General features: G+C 41.0%; 1 protein-coding gene across 2 annotated transcripts in view; it reads left to right on the forward strand.

The window, feature by feature from the left end:
* PTDSS1 (phosphatidylserine synthase 1) overlaps positions 1 to 8,033 on the forward strand; it is a 29,379-nt gene extending 21,346 nt beyond the window's left edge. The window contains exons 10-13 of one of the 2 annotated variants that reach the window (XM_014879812.2): positions 1,251 to 1,350; positions 2,502 to 2,570; positions 3,111 to 3,180; positions 4,482 to 8,033. In XM_014879812.2, coding sequence (XP_014735298.1) covers positions 1,251 to 1,350; positions 2,502 to 2,570; positions 3,111 to 3,180; positions 4,482 to 4,594 — 352 coding nt within the window. In that variant the 3' untranslated portion in view covers positions 4,595 to 8,033. The remainder of the gene's footprint in view (positions 1 to 1,250; positions 1,351 to 2,501; positions 2,571 to 3,110; positions 3,181 to 4,481) is intronic. The other variant, XM_014879813.2, reaches the window with a different exon arrangement.
* The last annotated feature ends 12,037 nt before the right edge of the window (positions 8,034 to 20,070 follow it).

Raw genomic sequence — 20,070 nt, forward strand, 5'->3', positions numbered from 1 at the left:
TTTGGCCCCACTCATCATGCTGGAAGTCACATTAAATAGTACAGGGAAGGCTGTGATTTGTTACTTGTACCAGGGCTATCTCTGCAATACCAGTGTCAAGTACACATTTTCCTTCCTGTTTCATGGGGGAAACTGAATCTTCCCTGGAAGGCAGCAGTGCCATTTTTGTGAACTGGTTATGGAGAGTGCTGGAAGGGAATGTGTCCTGCAGAGTCAGGCATGGGAGACTGGAACACTTGACCTGATGTTAAGTGTGTCTGCAAGTAGGCGGGGAGGAGTTTTCATGCATTGCTCAGATGTACAACCTTAAAGTCTCTATTGAACAAGTTAAGTAACACACTTTAAATTTTAATAGTGTTTTTCATTATTTGCTTCAGATTGAGATGAGTCAGTTTTCTACAATTTTCATGCAGGTTTTTAGTGTCACTTTCCTACATTTGTATTCTTAAACATACGTAATTTTCTCTTCAGGACCTATACGAACCTGATTTATTTCCACGGCAGACAATAGAAACTTTGAGTTCATAAACAAGTGGTGGACAAGCCTTCATAGCCTTTGAACTTGAAAAGATGTAAACACCTGGTAGCAGGGAGAGAGATGGAGATACTTTTTTTGATTCTTTTAATGTAGGAGAGGAAAGTAAAAATTGCATTTTTTCCTTTCACATTTCTCCCCAAATCCTCTGAGGTTGTCTTGTGGCCCTGAGTTTACAGATAAACCAGAGCAAATACATGGATTCTCAGAGAATTTCAAATGTTGTTTCATATTAATTTTCTCATATGTGAAAATACGGGAAATATATGTGAAGCAAACAAACTAGGCAATTTAGAATTGTAGTAAATTTACATCTAGTGGAGAAATAAACAAAGCACAGTTCTAGTTCATCCATCAAGGGAGTCTGCTGGGTGTTCAGCATGGAAAAGAAATTTGTATGTGGTGAGAGCTGAAGCACAATGGTATGCACAGTTGAAGATTCTCTGCTATTGGTACACACTCCTTGTTCCCTGGAGCCCCATGGAACAGTGAACTACCAGTCAATCACTTTTTGTGTGTTGTTTATGCCGAGAAAAGTACAGAAAGAAAAAGACATTTGTCCAAGAATTTCAGTTAATGATGGTGTCAGGGAGGTGTGTGCTCACTAGAGGGTAGTGCTTGTTTAGAGTTGGCAGTCTGGGGTCTGAGTTGTGAACATGTGAGTTAAAGCCTTAGTGTTTTTAATCACTCTCCCCCTGCTTTCATTTACCCACAGGGTAATTGCCTTCCTCGAAGCTATTGTGTGCATAAAGTTTGGACAAGATCTTTTTTCCAAAACACAAATACTGTATGTTGTGTTTTGGCTTCTCTGTGTGGTAAGTGAGATTTCTCATGTGAAACATAAGGCATGACAAAAGCATTGAAAGCATCTAAATAGCTTCCTCTTTGGAGCATTGGCAGCAGGGGATCATTGTGGGGCAATGCTAGTAAAGAGCTTTATGCATGTCCTAGTAAAAACAAATGCTAGATTGCTTAGTACTACCTTTGAAGGGACTAGATTAACTTCTCACTTCTTGACATAGCAGATTACTGGTGCTTAACAATGAAACAAACAGTAGTTATAGGATGGTTTATCTTTATGAGAGATGATGTCAGTTCGATTGAGCCTAGCTTTGGAGCTTGCTGTAGTGCCCGCTGGAAATGAACAGGAGTTAATGGATAGTGTTAATAAGCAATGCGTGTTGCACCACACTAAAGTCTTACAAGTACATAAATGACCCTCATTTATCAAGCAGATCATTCCCACTAAGCCTGTAACTTTCTGTACTTCAGTGTGATTACTGCAAATGCAGCATGAAATGCCCATTTTGTAACAGTAAATGGACATTTGTCTTGCCAGACTTGTAACTCTGATGCCAAACACATTTTTCATGGTCAGTGAAAAATAAGGCATTTATAATGGGCTGACAGATAAATGCTTCTCCCTTCTAATTGGGAACACAGTTTGAACAGGTGATGGGGAGTCAGAATTTATTGTTCTCTTATTTAGCATGGTGATTTTCTTCCTGATACTTCAGAGGAGAAAAGTATTAAATTGCTTCTCAGAGCAAATCACAAAACCAAGTATGTAACCCAGCCTGAAGCATGGGGCAGGGAGAAGGAGAATTTGGTTTTCTCTCATACTGGTAATATACCTAGAAGTGCCTACCAACTGCCTTTGAGTGATGACTGTACAGAGTGTGGACAGAAATCCTGCTGGCAGTGTTACCTGTGGGTGATCTGGATGCATTTGCCTGTTCCCATTGAGAATTGTTCTGCATACCCCACAGTGGCAGGCTCTGTGTGCAGCTTGAAGTTGATGCACGAGTCTTACTCATCCTGACAAAAGATGCAGGGAGAAACAGAGCATGAAAGTCTAAATGTGGCATCTCCAGGGACTCTGAGCCCTTGAATCAGCAAGGAATTTGGAAAAAGTTTTACGGATTTGTTATTGTTGTTGTTCTTTTTCTTCTTCTCCCTTGTTTAGGCCTTTACGACTTTCCTGTGTTTATATGGTATGGTTTGGTATGCAGAATACTACGGCCACCGAGAAAAGGTACTTATATAAAAGAAGCCTGGGTTTTTTTGTTGTTTTTTTTTTTTATTCCAGAGTTAAGACTCCAAAGCTCGTAGATATTGGAATTCTTTACCAGAGTTAGCAGAAATGGGGATAAGGGGGGATGGTGTAGAGTGTAACTGAAGTCAATAGAAGGAACTCTGAATTCAGCAGGCCTTGGACAGATCCCAAATTACACTGTGGTTTCTAAAGAATGCTGTCCTCTTAGTTACTCAAAATGAGGCCGTAATTTTAGCAAAGCATTCAAGGATGAATGGTTAGCTAATGTTCCCATTGTACAGGTGGAATGCTAGGGGAATATTAAGAATACTTGGTTACACAACAGATCACATGGCAAGTGGTGAGTTCTTATTGTATCATCTATGTGGTGCATTGTAACTAGCAAGGGAAAAGTCCAAAGTACTGTCTGAATGTTTTATGAGGACTTCTGCCACAGTTTATAAGTCCAGTTGCAAATGAGAGGAGTACTGATAACAGGAACCATCAATATCCCAATGACCTGTGTCCTTGTTTTTGCAGACCTTATCAGAAAGTGAAGACAGTCCATACAGTCCAGATGCTTCCTGGCTTCATTCTAAATTCAGCAGAGGTATTGATACTTCTGTAGCTGTATTCCTGAAATGGTGTCATTAAGGTTCAGCTCTAGAAAATGAGGCTTGAGAAACTTACCTAGTTTCAGCTGGACTTGTTTTAACATCCCTGCAGGACCAATGCAGATAAATCATCTGCAAAGCTATTTTTCTTTACTCTCTTTTAAATTCTAATTCTTGGCAATGTGTTTATTTTTTAATGTGTCAACTGATTTTTTTCTGGTGTTACTCCAGGCTGTTATGGTAGGTGTAGAGCATTATGCATTTCATAACTGTTGTGGACAGGTTTTCTCTCTGAACATTGCATGTTTGATTTGCTGTACTTTAATTTTTGCTTGTCAAGAAGTAGTCAGCAATGTACCCTGGAGCTTGTGTTCTTTCTGACACTTGCCTTGTCAGTGCAGTGCTGATGGTCATAAGCAGCTTTCTCTGCACTAAGCCAAGACAGATTCTTTCTGACTTCTTTTCCCTACATTAGAGGTCAGTTATGTGCCTCCTCCATTGGCTTTTTGGTGTGGTCTTGCTTATTGAACAAATGTCAAAAATTCACACCTAGAAGTTACCTGTCAGAGTTTATGTTCCAGGTGTTTTTCAAATTAAAAATATTTCCTATGTATCATGCTTGAAAAGCACCTGCAGCAGATCTTTATAGTTCACAAATTATTTTTCTGGATGTTTATTCTCCGTTTAGTAAATTTGTGGACTTTTATATTTTGGAGAAAAATGATTTGCACTCAATGTTTTTCTCATTTATGCATGCTAGAGAAATCTGACCAAAAAAACGCTTTCTCTGTAACTTCCTGTTAATTAATTAATTACATGCTTCAGCTTCTTTCACATTTTGATTTCTTGTTTTGGTGCCCACTGCCTTCCATTTTTTCCCAGACTAAAGCATGTTCTGTCATTTAAAAGACTGAAACATTGACTGAAATCTCTTAAAAGACCCTTAAAATACTTTGCTTACATAATTTTAAATTTCTGGTAGTAGTACCTGCCACTAAGAAAAATGGGGAGGTTTAATTATTGATATTATTTAAAATGGAAGATGTTTCACTACTGTACTCTGCTATAGCAAACTTCTGATTTTTTTGAGGGGGGAAGAATTTTACAGGAGTCTTAAGAATGGCTTAAAAAAGTAGGCCACTAGATGGAGTACAAGTATCACCAGTTTGTATTAGCCTGAAATAATCCATACTGTAAACACTGTAGCTCTGAAAAGCCTTACTGCCTTTCAGATGGAAGCTTGACAATATCAACTATATAAATACGTATATATATTAAATAAATATTTATTTCTCAGCAGGTGCTGACAATAGTCCACTAAAACATTCAGTCAACAGTGAAAGCCATTCATCTAGAAAGAGGAATCGACACTCCAAATCAAAAGTATCAAATGGAATTGGCAAGAAATAAGAATGGTATCTAAAGACATCCTACAGTGTGTCCAGAAGTGACAAAGAAGATTAGACCTGGCTCTGAGTTAATAAATGGAAGATCAATTTTTGAATTAAAGTTTAAAAAAGGAGGTGATGAAGATGGAGCCACCAGTGTAGTGCACATCGTTGCCTGACGACACTTGCCATTCACTGATGTAAATCTAGTTTCCTCAGCATGTAGCACCAAAAGTTCATGAAGGGCATACTGGAAAAAAAATGTCGTTTTATCATAGCAGGTACTCTCTGTTTTGTGTTCAGGTGTTGCAAGTTAATTTTTAATATATTAGTTGAGGACTTAAACCCAAAGGTTAGTAAACTGATAGTCAGTTGGCATAGTTGATTGGATTTTTTTTTTGTTTGATTTACTGTATTGTTTTCTAGAAAAGTATGCAACCCTTCGACTAAAAGCAACTCTGCCCTTCTTTCTCAGTCTCACAACAAAACCTTCCCATGCAACTGTTAATAAGTATTTAAAAATTTCGTATTGCTTGCTTTTATTTAAAGGCTCTTTAGGCCTTATGTCAGGGTTTTACCACGAAGGAAATGGGTCCAGATTTCCTGTAAAGAATGTGAAATTGATCTTCAAACACACAGGTTTTTCTTTTCTACATTGTCCTCTTGCTTTAGTCATACATATTCATTTTATTTTTAATTTTTAAAATACATATATAAAAATCTGCTTCCTAGTATACTCCTGTCCTCAGTGACAAAGACCATGTTATTTCATTGGTTTTCCTCCTCTATTGTAGTATTTTTCTATTTTCAAGTGTAAATTTGTCTTTTTTTCATCTATACTACATTGTGTATAAAGTTTCTTCCTACTTCTTTCTATTTGCTTCCATCATAGCTGGACCCAGAAATCCTTTTGTCTTCAGACTGATATCAGAAACTGCTTTGAAGGCTCAGATGCCCTACTGAGCTTGGTGATAAGTTTTTTGCTGAAGCTGAGTTGCTTACTATCTCCATAAACATAATTCTTTGTGAAGACTTGCTGTAGTCTTTGGTGTCTGAGAGGCAGCGTGATGCCACTGTGATAGACCCCATTGCTGTGGTGTTTCCTATCATGCATCAGCTACTCAACAGCAAAGTCACTCTTTCTTGAAGGGTGGTTTTTCGTTTTTTTGGTTTTTTTTACTTTTTGTCTGGGTGTTCTTTTGAGTTTTTTTAATGTATTAATTGTGACATCTAGCAAAGTGGATAATTCTTCAGCAGTGAATGTAATGATTAAGTCAAGAGGTAAGCAATCATGAGCAATCAGTTTCTGTATTAAGTTATCAAAATGTTTAAGTGCCAATTAAATTGTGGGATTCAAGGCATTCAGAGGGGTAGGTAGTTTAAGCAAAGATGAGTAATACACATTAGCTACTTAGTCTTTATGAGAAAATGGGATTACCTTTTTCTTTGACTAATGTTACTGTTTTTTGCCACAGGCTAGGTACTAAAGAAGAACACTTTATACAAGTGTATGATACTGTAAATAGAAAAAGTATCCTGTGTAATCCATCAATTCCTATGTGCCACAGATTATCAATGTTTTCAATGCACTTAAGTGTTGCTGCTGAGCTCCTCAGAGGCCTTTAATTTCCTACCCTGCTTTTCAATCAAACATGGAGTGTACAGCTTGGAAAGTAATGTAGTAGAAGCTGCTATATCATCATTGTTGCAGTGACATTTAATGTTACATGGAAAAATATGCTAGGAAGACTTTCAGGCTCTCCTACAACTACATGGTTTTCATTCATACTATAGCAATTCCACATATTGCCTTTGTATTTGTAATGTACTACATACTGATGAATGTATTTGTAGATTTCTTTGGATACTGAGACTTGTTACTTTTTATTTCCTTGGTTAAAAACTCAGTCTGTGTAAGACTGAAGAATGGCATTGTAAATTTTCTATTGATTCAATACCAAAGCAAGAGATTTGAAATCTAATGGTTTAGGTATTTAAAGTACTGTGGTTTTCCAATGTGAGAGCCTATTTTGTATTTGCAAGGGGTATACACACCAACTATGTATACAAAGCTTACATGTGTAAACAGATGCTGAAGTACAACATCTGCCTGCCTGTGGGAACAAGCACTCCTTTTGTAAATGCAGACCTGGTGCTCACATTGCTGAACTGCACCCTAAAAATATTGGAAAGAGAAATATTGAAGTGTCATCTTGTTGGAAGCTGACTTCTGTATACAATTACAACAGCTTGGCCTTGAAGTAATGTTGTTTGACAACACATTTAAATTATTTCCAATTAAGTTTTTTACTTTAAATTTTTGTGTTTGGTTGGGTTTTTTTGGTTGTTGTGTGGTGTTTCGTTTGGGGGGGTTGGGATGGTGTTGGTTCAGGTTTTGCTGTTTTGTTTGTTTGTTTTGGGGGCTTGGGTTTTTTTTTTGATTGGTTGGGGTTTTTTTTGATTGGTTGGGGTTTTTTTTGATTGGTTGGGGTTTTTTTGGTTGGGTTTGGGGTTTTTTCTTTCTTTAAAAGAGAGATGTCTTGGGAGAAGAGAAACTTCAGTAAACTATTCGAGTGCTGCTTGGTAAGTGACACTTTGTCTCCTCTGTCAGTAGTTCTGGCTGAAATTCGCATGTATTCTCACAGGTCCTGCACTGACTGACAACTGTATTTTCAGCCCATCACTTTGGATGTGAGCTTTGCACTGGAAGGCATTGGAAAGGTGCTTTTGATCACTGCTGTAAAATTAGTGATCTCAGTTTTATCAACTACTGTGCTGTTGCTGAATTCTGTATGTGTGTAACACCTATAATGACAAATCAGTGTTTAGCTGTTTAGCAACAAGCATCCATGTGTGAGTACTGCTGCTTGTACAGTGTTTTGTAACAGTCATGGATGTGCAGTCCTGTTTTTAACTCCTTGTTCTGTCACAACCTCTCATTCCTACTTTCCTGCTTCTGATGTTCTTTCCTTTCTCTGTCCTCCAGTGATCTCCCATATTGCTATGGAGAGATTGGAATTGGCCCTCCAGAGGCTGTCCATCAATGTCAGTCATTGAAGGGAGGCTAATTCGAGGCAGTGTGGTGTAAGCCGAGGGTAGTGGCAAGAACTTCAAATAGAACTTCAAATTAAATAAAAATGGAGAGTTTTAAAATAGGGGTATACAATGAACCAGAGCTCATGTTGAGTACTGAATTCCAGTATTAAGGTTGCTGCATAGATCATATACCACGTCTAATTAAATATTTTGAGCATGGTTTCGACCAATTCTTTTGTTACTCTTCTGTGAAGATCATCACTTGATGTTCCAGCTGTTATAACTTTAATTTTTTTTACTTTGTTATCACAAGAGGACACAGATATTTACCACATATTTAATAATTTTTGAATAGAATTGCTCTGTATCGATTGCAAAGTATTGTATTTTGCAATAATTGAGTAAATCAACCCATGTCACCAGTATGTGTGTTTGTCTGTACCTGTAAGGCATAGGAAATTACTGCCTTTAGAAGCTATTATGTTTTATTCTAAGTAAATGCATTTTGACAAATTCAGTGGTTCCTGAGCAGCCTACAGTGCACTCTAAGGTTTTGCTGTAACTTATTATTTTGGAGCAGCAGATCTGATAACAAGAACGGTTACATTATCCCTTCTGAAGTTTTTCTAGTGTGCAGGATAAGGTCTTGTCTCTACTTGTTCTTTTTGGTTTTTATTTATTATTGGGTGGGAGAGCTGAGTTGCAAGATGGTCTCATGACAGACCTTCAGAGAAGAAGCGAGGCCTCCTGTACAAGGACTGTAGGACAGGCTGTCAACAAGTAACAGCTGGAATAAAGGTGCCACTGAGTGTCTAAAACACTTTGCTTTGGCTTCCACTGCTGACAATTCCCACAACAGCAGTTTCTAGTTCTGTTATACCTAAAACCTATTGTGAGCTGTTGATTGCTCTTCCATAACTTTCCTTTTCTTCTTCAGTTCCTTTTCAATACAGACATTGAATACTGGGACTTTCTGATTTGCTGGTAAGGGCTTTCCTTCAACATGACTTATCTTTTTCAATTCTAGTTTACAGAGGCATACATTCTGAGGTTGTAGTAAAGTTAGGGATAGCCTGACTTAAGGACTTAAGCTTGTTCATAGTCTGGGAAGTCAAATGTTCAGTTTTTCAGTTTATAAACCTCTTCTGAAGGGTGGGAAAATACCTGATTAAAAAATTTATAGGAGCACCTCTCTCAGAATACTGCTTACTATATTAGAGAAGGGGACAGGAGGGTGTTTATATTTTCATTCTTCATTAAAGCATTAAAAATACTGGGAAGAAGTTGGAACAGCGGAAGAAGCTTTGTTTAAGAACCACTTCAAAAATGTGCTCCTTTATTAGCATTCAGCTCTACTACATTTGAACAATCAATCTTTGTTTTATGTCTTGGTAGTTTCTGTTGAGGGTGAAGCTTCATCAGCAGTGTCAGATGGACCTAGTGGCTTCATTTGTGCTCAGACACCCTGTGGCACATCTTGCACACTATTAAGATCATATGATTTGGCCCAGACTAGAAACGGGAGCCAAAAGCTGACAAAGTGATTGAAATAAGTGTTGGTTTGCATACTGTGGTGTGAGTGCTCGTATTCAGCTATCCTGTTAATGTATGTATGGGCCTAAGCACTACTCTCCTGAGCCTCCTCTGGTAGATGCTGGAGCACTCTAAGGAACACACAATTAGGTTTAACCAGAGGTTTCTTAGCTGATTTTACTTCTTGTATGCTCAAAATACCTTCTGCAGTACTCCAGCTCCCTTTGTCTGCAGGTGTGATCTGCCTTCTTATCCGCACCACAGTTTTGTTCTCTGGAGCCATGGCAGGACCTGGACCTAATTCAGCAAATTAAAGTAGTTCCCTAAAGGTGCAGCCATAAGCTCTTCATACACTGTGCTGAAAAATACAAGGACAACCAGAATCCTGGCTTATGCCCAGCAGGGTACATGATCTTTATTTTTATGCCTGCTCCCTCATCTGTCAGTGCTGTGGCTGCAGGTGCACCTCAGGTGCCTTCCCCTGTGCTGCTTTCATTTGTGTGAGCCCCCCTGAAGCCAGCTGGTAGTCAGGCTCTGCTACTTCCAGCCTTTTTTTTGACTAAGTGATACACCTTTCAGACATGTCAGCACAGCTGGGGCCAGAGGGCTTAGCGTTGGCAATGCACAGATAATAAGTGGGCTTTCAGATTTGCTCACATTTTATATTGTACCAATGAAGGCAGTAACCTGCCTGTACATGAGAGCTGTATGCATAAACCATGAAGGTGGCTCTAGGAACCCAGTTTGGGTCTGGAGGAAGTACTTTTGGTTGGTTGGTTGGTTTGTGGATCATTCTAGATCTGCTGTTGCTTTTTGCAATTTTGCTATCCATCTGAAGAACGTCACAGTAGGTCCTACACAAGTCTTCTGATGTATGTTTGTCACCGCTCTGTTCGCTTTGGACAGCTGCTCAGCAAAATTTAGCAAATTCTTTCGTACTTTGAGTCCAAGTCATGCTTATCTCTAAGGACTTTGGAAACTTGGGGTGTTAATTTTTATTTCCAGCTCCTTCCTGTGTCTTTAATTTGGACTGTATCTTCTTCTGTTTCCATCATTTCTCAGTGAAAGACAAGAATTGGCCTCTTATGCTAAGATTTTGTTTTTCTCACAAAGGAACAGTCTTTCCCTCAACAGTCTAAATTATATTATGGTAAGATCAAGTGAGTTTTTACTTCAATGCAGAAAAAAAAGCAAGTGTGGGAAAGAATGTAAGTTATAAACATTGAATTCCTATAATCAGCAACATTGTGAGTGCCAGACTATACTAAGGATACACATGGGTTCAATTTTCATCGTTTTTGAGGATCTCAGTTTTCAGATGATCATGAAATAACTGGATGGCTTATTTAATGTTTTTAGAGTAGGGGAATTTACAGCAGCAGCATTCCTGTGGCTGTGATCCAAAGTGTGTTCTACGACTGCTGTGCCCTCTAGTTGAGTATTTTAGTGGTTCTTGCTCAAAAAACAATGCATGGAATAGTTGTGTGCGTTTGTATATGTACATATAAATCTACCAGATTAACTTTTTCATCACAATGCTCAGAGCCTGGTTCAGTGTAGTCTTTGTGACAATGACTACAGCACACCTGAACATTTGGAAGCATCCAAATCTAAATCTGTCTGTACCCCTGGAAGGTCCAAGAGGAGTAGTCATTAATCTCAGTTGCAGCCCCTAGGTGATGCTGTAACACAAACACACAAAGAATATGACCTTAGTTTTCAAATGTTGCTTCTAATTTTGGGCTACTGGCTTTAGCCACCCGGGCTTGGTTTTAAAGATTTCATAATTCCCGTTGACTTAAATTAAGAGTGCCATGCACACAGTCCTGCTAAGTGCCTGTGTTGTCAAACTTGCTACGGAATAACCAAAGCAAAATAAAATCAAATTAGTAGTTTTGAGAAGACTTTTCTTTAAAGTATTAAATGATAGCTCTAGTCTTTGGAGAGCAAGAGCAATCGACTTCTATTCTGGTTTCCGCCATACACAGACTACCAGTTTCTTGTCCGAGTACCTTCCTGATTGGAAGGGAGCACTACTTTCTCCCAAGCATCTTTGGGATGAAGCTCTGGGCAGGCTTCTTATGGCTTTCCTTCTATTCCCACTGGCCTTTGTGTAGGGCACTGGGAGGGATAGGATGACTGCTGTTTGAAAAGGTGGTTTGCTCCCAGGAGCTCCGCTGAACCAGGGCACGATCTCCAGTGCTGCCCATTCCCTTGAGTTTGTGGCTGTAGCCATGAAGTTGAGTTTATCTCCTTGCTCAGATGAGCCTATCCCTCGTCCCTGCACATCTCTTTGGGACAGGGAATCTACTGGGCAGAGTTTTGGATGACTCAGGCATATTTATTTATCAGGAAGTATTCAGAACTTCATACCATCTGCAGAGAATTCCCATTTCTCCTTGAAGTGTCATTTTTTCTAAAGATTTGGAAATTCCTTCTGGTCACAAATCTCAACAAGGCACCCAAGTTGTACCGATTACTACGACCTCTATCTATTAATGCTAAGATTGGAGAAAAAAAATGATTTAACTTTTATATGGTCAGCTGGAAGAAGAAATTGCAGCCGTCATTCCTTGCAGGAGGAAATAGTGTCCTTGCTCTTCTCAATCTGGTTCTGCATGGGGTAGCCACTAAAATAGCTAAGCCTGTATTGGATTTTTTTGTAGCCTGACTTCAGCACTTAATGGAGAGGAAAAAGAATACAGTGAAAAATAACGCTAAGAGTCATATTTTTCCATTAATCAAATAAATAACTTGGAAGAAAACCAAGACCTTTTATTATATTATGTGAGACATTTAGGGTTGCGTTTTTTTCTTATTTATGTGCTGTAAGGGTTGTAGGTGATGCAAAATTATGCTTATAACTTTTAAAATATTGTTATTTATGCCCTTTTGCTGACTTTGCCATATTTGGCTCCCAAATCCACATCTATGCATTCCATTTGCCCACATTTAAAATGCATCTGGAATAGCAGGACAGAGGTTGGGGTGGAGAAACCAGATAGAGCTGAATTGCAATTTCCTGGTGACATGTTCTCTAAACATCCCAAAATATCTCTCAGGGTGAAATGTTCCACTTGGTGACTTCAGGTTTCTGCAGCACACGCTGTTCATTCAGTCCCATGATTACCATTAATGATCTTTCATGCTGTAGAGTTGTTTTTTTTCTTGTACCACTTCCATGTTGAAGAAATTTCTTTGGAACAATGCATAGGTCATTGCAAACTTGATGGGGGGAGTGGCCAGTAAGTTCACATTAAAGAATAGAAATGGGGACAAAGGGTAAGTCACTTTCCTCAGGAAGCTGAAGACAAAGAGAAGAGTGAAATCCCAGACCTTTGGGTTCCATGCTGTTACCTGAATATTACCATGGGACTTCCTAAAAAAGGGCTTGTGTAGTAAATCCAAGAATGTTATCCACATCTCTTAGTCCTTAAAAATGAAAATATAATGTAAGATGGAATAGGAGCAAGGTGATATCCTCTCCACTCTTACATTCTAATCTTCATTTCATTTTGTTTCACTGGCTTACTTTAACTTACCTACCTTTTCCAGTGAGCTTTCATAACCAATACCTTGCCTGTTGATGTAAAATTAGGGTTTGCTAACAGTGGATCAAGACACATAGGACAAACTAGAAGATCTTGCAAACAAACTGGGAGAATTCATTGAGAGCAGCTCTGTGGAGGACGACTTGGGGATTCTGGTGGATGAAAAACTGGACATGTCCCAGCAATGTCTGCTCACAGCCCAGAAAGCCAAATGTGTCCTGGTCTGCATTCAAAGCAGGGTGGGCAGCAGGGCAAGGGAGGGGATTCTGCCCCTCTGCTCTGCTCTGCTCTGCTCTGCTCTGCTCTGGTGAGACTCCACCTGGAATGCTATGTACAGTTCTTGGGTGGACAGCTCCAGAGAAACCTGTCTGCTGGGGGATTTTTGCCCAGGTATGCAATGCTTTCCTGCGTGAAGAAACTGTAATTTTTAAAAGTGGATGATTTGGTAAAGGCCTGCCACTAACACCAGGAGCTTAAGGCCTCCTTGGTTTTGGTTTTGCATTTATTGTAATTGCTAAGTGAGCTGATCTTTGCATCAGAGTGATTTCCCTATTTTGTTATAGCAAGAATTAAAGACATGATGGCCCAAGCGTCTTTGTACCAGGTTAAAAGTTTCAATTTCTGCTTTTTAAATACTGTTCTTGAACCTGTCAGACCCTGGTGTTGTTAGAATCAGCCATGCTCTTCTGCCTTGAATCATCTTTCATTCAGAGATCTTTCATTAAGGAGTAATTACTTTTAGAACTTGATAAGAGGATAACAGCCATTTTAAAGGGGAAAAAAAAGGAACTGAAATAAACCCTTTATTTCTGAACTGGGTTCCTGGTTCATCTCTATCCTTCCAGCTAATATGGTCCCACAAGGCTTCAGCTTTGAGCAGATGACAGATGTGTCTTGGTGACAGTCTGGATCAGCCTCTGTTCTGCTCCCCTAACAATGGCTTTTCACTCTTCTCCCTCAGCAGCCATGTCACTTTCTGTCATGCAGCAGTCAGCCTCTCCGAGCAGCAGGATGGGATGCTTGGATTCATTTCCACTTAAGACAATTGACAGAAGAGCCTTAATTAGGTGCAGAGTCCCCATAGGCTTTCTTGCCAGACAAGAATATTCTATAGGCTCTGTCAAAGATGGTTTTATCATTCTCTAGAGTTGCAGTTGACCTCCAAAGGAGCCTTCACTGCTGGCAGCAGTCGTGTAGCTACACCAGCCTTTGCATTGCATCACCTCCTGCAAGCACCCAAATTATATGGGATGAGTCCAGGTATGTGCTCGTGGTGCTCCATTGATTTGAGGCATCCATCTCTTTTCCTCATTGGTCCTCACAGCATGATGCTGTTTTCTAGATGCAGGAATACTATACTTCAGCAATGGAAAATTACACCTGATGAGATGGGAATTACATGTCACCCCTTTTCTCAATGGTGTGCTTTTAGGATGCTGCTGATACTCTGAGCCCATCACAGCATAAAAAGGGGAACTAAGGGTTCCATGCTGGAATGACATTCACCTTCTTTCTTATAGGACCTGCTAAATTTGAGGCTGTATTCCTACTAGTGTGATAAGCAATATTCAGCATGGCAAAAGATAAGAAACAAACATTTCTTGTTGCTTTCAGCTCTCCCAAGCTGTAACTCATCTTCTCCAGCTTTCTTCAGCTGTTAGAAGAGGGTTAAACAACCTCACTAGGAAGCAGAGAACTTTATCATAGCTAAAGAGGATTAACGCATGCATAATCCCCTTACAAAGCCACTTGCCTTCCAACTCCAGTGTGTAAAAATAAAAAAAAGGATTGGATCAATGTTACTTTTCATATATCTAATTCAAGAACAATAGAGCACATTAAGTAATTAAAATGTTCACCTGTAAGGTGCTTAAAACCAAGGCTGCTGGCAGATATATAATTAGCTCCAGTTAGCTGCTTGCTTGTTTACTTCTGTTAATTTACCCAGAGTGGGGGTCTTTGGGCTTGGAGCTTTATTTAGAAGACATTTTATTATTGTATGAAGTAGTGCCGTGGATAGGCAGGGACCAAAGATAGAAAAACAGAAATTAGATCATTTACTGAGCCAACATACATGCTAATAGGATATTTCAGGTTCTTGTTATGCCATCTTCAGTTACTGTCAATTTATCTTTTGTCAGAACTACAGTTCTTAAAAGATTGGGTAAAATCACCCCAACTGTTACTGATTTTCTTGTGTTGTCTTTCTTCTGCAGAGGACCCAGTCTGTTCTGTCTCTGCACATGACATACAAAGCAGCAGACTTTCAACTTTTTTTAAAGGAAGGATGACTTAGAAAGATGCAGAGCTGTGCATTCCCAGACCATGACAGCATTCTGAAAACAAGAAACATATCAGAACTACTATCTGTACCATTTTCGTGGATGCACATGAAGGGGTGAAGAGCAGGATTTTTGCCTGGTTTCCCATGCCACCTCTGCCAGACTCCTGACTGCCCAAAAGCCAGGGGCTGTGGTTTGACAGACCACGGCAGGACAGACAGACAGAGACCTGAGTGGATGGAATGGGAGAGGAGAGAATGGCAGGCTGCAGTTAACAGCTCCCTTGCCATGAGCTACAGGCATTGCTGCCCATGGGTCAGGACGAGTCATTTTGCATGGTATTTATAAAATGTCTTGAAAAAATGCGGCAGAACTGGGAAAACAAACCTTGGGAATGATTTGCAGTTATTTGTTGTTTGTCAGTGTGAAGAGGTGACTGCAGAAGAGCCGACAAACAGTGTTTGTGATCTGAGAAAGACATATGGGAGACCGAAAGATAATGACTGACATCAGGGAGGAGGGGGAAATATTATTATACTGATGTTGTGTGAGCTTTGTAGAGGAAGTGAGTCCTTAAAGTGTGAAATCTCCAGCACTGGAAAAGATAAGCAGTGCCTGCATAAATCAGTTTGTGGGATCTGTTTCTCTTGCTAAGCAGCCTTTGAAGATTGGGGGGTTGTTTTGCTTTCAATACCCCTAGGGAAGTTTTCCCTCCTTTCTAGTCTTGCCATTGATCTGAGCTACACTCCCAGATCTGTAGGTGTCTGTACTCCTGTGGCAGGCTGTGATAAAGCCCAGTGGTTTTTTGAACAATATAAATGATTGTATTTCACCTCCCTGTAGGTCTTGAGTTCAATGGCCACAGGAGACTGAGCCTGTCAGCAAATGAGCCCTTCATGGCTTCTGAGAAGTGCATCTCGATATAAAAATGTGTGCAAGTTGACTCTTCCCCCTCCCTTTTTCTTTTTCCTGTGGAAAACTTTTCTTTGCTTTCCTGTATTTACTCTCTTGCTTAGGGATCAAGGACTAAACACGTGCCTGCCAGCTCCCCTGCCGAGTCCAAGGCTCCACCTTCCCTCCAGGGACTTCATGTACTTTAAGAAATTGGTTGATGTTGAAGTGGCCTTGGACAGACTAAAAATCTGGAGAAGCTCTTCCATCACAGAATCATAGAATATTCTGAGTTGGAAGTGACTCTCAAGGATCATCCGGTCCAACTCTTAGGTGAATCACAGCCTGTTTCAGCCTTTCCAGCTGTCAGCAAGCAGGAACCAGGTGTGGACAGCTGCTGATCTAGGACAAGCCCACCAAGGCTGGGGGAGTTTTACCAAAGGTGGATCCATCCATCCATCCATCCATCCATCCATCCATCCATCCATCCATCCATCCATCCATCCATCCATCCAAGTGAATTCTAAGGCCAAGTTACTCAGGTTAACTATGTACACCCACAATTGACTAGCTTTGATTCAAAGGATGAATTAGAAGATGTACTATCCTGATGATGTTCTCTTTTAAACCTCTTTCTCACTGAGGGGTGGGGGAAAGTTGCTTAATGCAAGGTTGTCATGTGGCACCTGTGACACTTGACTGATATCACAGCTCAATATCTCCAGCAGCATCAGACCCACCAGCTCAACAGGGCTGACTGCATCAGCTCCCCCAGCCTACAGCCACACAAACACCTTTCCTTGTAGAACAGCTGCTGCCTTCCTGGGTGGGCCCAGCCAGAGCCATGCCTGGAAAGCCTGGGACCTCCTGTCTTGCACTGCTCTGGAGCTTGCACACCCCCAGCACTGCAGGATGTCACAGCCCAGCTGCTGCTCTTGCTCTCAGCTGGCAGCCAGGCACATGTACAAGGCCTTGAAACTCAACTCAGGCAATGTGCACAGGGTAGAAAGAGGACAAATCACAGATATATTGTTTTTCCCTTCTTTTCTATCCTTTAATCTTTCCTCTGGTAGACTGTGTTTGACTGATAGTGAGTCCACACCAGCTAATCACAGTGTGTCCTGAGTATCTCCAGCTGCTCCTCAACAAATGATGAAGAAAGTGACAGAATTTGACCCTCATCAGAGACCCCTGGTCTCCTCTGGGCTTCCCCACGGGGGCATGGAGGGAGCAAGTGGCACACTCAGCCACTGTCACATGCAGACATCCTCTCTCCAGCCTGACACACTCAGCTCCACATCAGCAATGAGGCTCCTACCAGGGAGCCCCAAACCAGGCTTGAGTTGGAGGCTGAAGGAGTGAAGCAGGGTCTTGATGACCAAGCAACACAGCCAGCTACCTCAGGAAAGGCAGAGGTGCTGTAAGTGCTAGAGCAGGCCAAGAAACCAGCCAGCTCCATCAGAAACACCTATGGGAACAGCTGGGTCACAGCAGGAGCTTGAAGCCGCATCTCTAGATGAGAAACTATAGAGCCTGAGAGACTGACTCGGAAATGGGACAAAAAGTAGCAATTGTGTTTGTTTGCCTCGCCCTCTGACTTCACCCTTCCTGTTTCAGATGGGTCACCCTGAACTCATTTTCAGACAACATTTTCAGATTCAATGGAACCACAATGAAATATGGATAAGTAAGAGCACTGAGGGCTTTCCTGGTAGGTTTGCAAATGCATTTGGGCTTGGATTCAATGGGGTGGAAAAAATCTTCAACTGTATTTCTTTCCCCTGGTCCTGGAGTATGGTGTTTCATTTACAAATCTTTCAGGCTGCTGGCAAGTTGCAGTAGTGTGACCAAAAGGGCCAGTATAGGAGTGCATGGGGCTGTGGCTGGAGAAATCTGATGTGGGGTTTTCCAGTTAAGCTAAATTTCTTCCTCCCCAGCAGGGTTAAAGTTAACTCAGCTGTGCAAACTCATTTATATTCAGCCACACGTGGCTATAAATGGTACTTTTTGTTCCTTACAAATACGAATATAGTATTTGCTCTGAAAATTGACCATTTCTCATGAAAAATCTTTCCCCCTTGCCATTTGTCTCCAAGATGTTGAATTTTACTTGGCAGATGGACAGTGCAGGAGGGTGGCCATGCTGCGTGGGAAAGAGGGAGTGTCTGGGATATGAGGCATCCTCTTTTCTTCTGAACTCTGGTACAAGTTTTCCTCATTTAATATGGTGAAATGCAAATGGCAAAAATAAAAGTGTTCTTCCAAACCGTTGAGGACAAAGGGAAGATATCCTCCAGTGAGAGGATGGACAGAATAGTGGGTGATACAGTCCCTGACAGAAAACTTGTTTCATCTTATTTTCCACTTGGAGATTAGATTTAAATAAGGGAACTGTCAGGACTCAGAGCTGTTATTCAAAGGCGTAGTGTATTTTTTCAGCTGCTTTTTCTGTACTGCTGGGTCTATACTCTGGATATAATGGCCTGGCACACAGACTTTCCTAACTAACTGGAAGAGAGCACACACATTCACTGGACTGGTGGTTGTTACCAAAGAACATCCATCATGACCACTATGTCACAGGACTTATATAATTTTTGATAGCATTAAGAGAGCCATATCAAACATATCTTCCAATTACTCAGGCAGTCTTGCCACTGCATTTCAGAGCTAGTTGGAACGGGTCTGTCTCAGTCTGGAAGTTACCCAATGAAGAGTTTTTCAAAGATTTGAAAATTTAACTTTTAAAAACTTTCCATTCTCAAAATCAGCAGGCTCTGGCTTTTTTTTTTTTCCCCATTTTTTTCTGGAATTATCATCTCAATATTTTAAAAACTATGGCATTATGCCAGTCAGACAAACCCATCTAAGAAATTTCGGCTTGAGCTTGGGAAATAATGCAAAAACTCTCCACATGAATATTTCATGTTGTAATGTCAGAAAATACATATATATATAGATGTGTGTGTGTATGTGAACAATTGCATATCATTTCCCGTGCTCTGTGAGCTGGGGAAATGACGAAGAAAGATTATTAGATACTATTGTGCTGTTGGCCACAGAGCTGTTGTTCTCAGCACAGGAGGGCTGACTGTACATTCTGCCTGTTTACAAACCCATCACGTTAACCACAGGCACAGAACTGAGGAGCACGGGAGAAATGGAAAAGCTATTCAAGAAGCTGGCAGTTGACAACAAGATCTTGAAAAATTATTTCCTTGGATTTAACTAAATTTCTTCTTCCTCCTTTCCAGACAGGGCTCTGCTAGGAGACAGTTTGGTTCACTGTGGTTGAACCAGCTGTTGAAATCCCAGCCAGCTCTGGAGTAAGTGAAAAACTAATCGGAAGCTGCCTTCAGCAAGCCTTGCTTTCATGAGCACCAGTGTCTCCTCACTCAGGCAGTGTGCTGCCCATCACCAAATCAACAGGCATCTCATTCCTGCTTGGCTCTTGAGCAGGTGCCTCTGCCTCCTGGCCCCCTGCCATGTCCTGGCTACCAGCCCCCTGCCACTCCCTGCCCCCAATTCAGTCCCCTCATGCCATCTACAGCAGTGAGAAGTTTCTTATGCTCTGATGGCTTAGACACCAGACTTCTGCCAGCACAGCACTGTTGATCTGGGACCAGGAGTACTTGCAGCCCTGACAAACAGAACATCTTTGACCAAGAGACCAAGGGGCAGGAGGCAGAGCCACCTGCTCCAGGCTTCGGTTTGATCATGGACTGTTCATGGCCTGGGCAAGGAGGTGCTCAGGGAAGCAGAGCTTACTGAAGGCAGTTTCTGATTAGTTTACAGCTCATTCAGGAGTTGGCTGGGATTTCAATGATAGGTTACAAATCCTGTTCAAAGGCCTCAATTGTGTGCATTCCTTCACCTTAGTGTTAAGTGCATCTGTGCACTTCGAAGATCAGAGCCAGCCCTGCATTCAAAGTCTGAGGTAGAATTCAAGCTCTGAAAGTACAGGCTGTCATTCCCATTATTATTTTTGGCAATCCCATTCTCATGTCCTCACCTTTAACCAAATGGAGGTTACTCCAAGGCAGCAGTCCAACACTGCATGCCCCCTCTCCATGTCATTGCTTGCAAGACCAATCTGGATGAGAATGGGCTGATGTTTCCCTGCGTGGCTGCCCACACTGGGTGTCCTCACCATGGCTGAATGGGGCACTGTGAGCTCACCCCACCTCTTCCAGCTGCACAGAGCC

Source organism: Sturnus vulgaris, chromosome 1 (genome assembly GCF_052056855.1).
Source record: "Sturnus vulgaris isolate bStuVul1 chromosome 1, bStuVul1.hap1, whole genome shotgun sequence".
Taxonomy (NCBI): Eukaryota; Metazoa; Chordata; class Aves; order Passeriformes; family Sturnidae; genus Sturnus; species Sturnus vulgaris.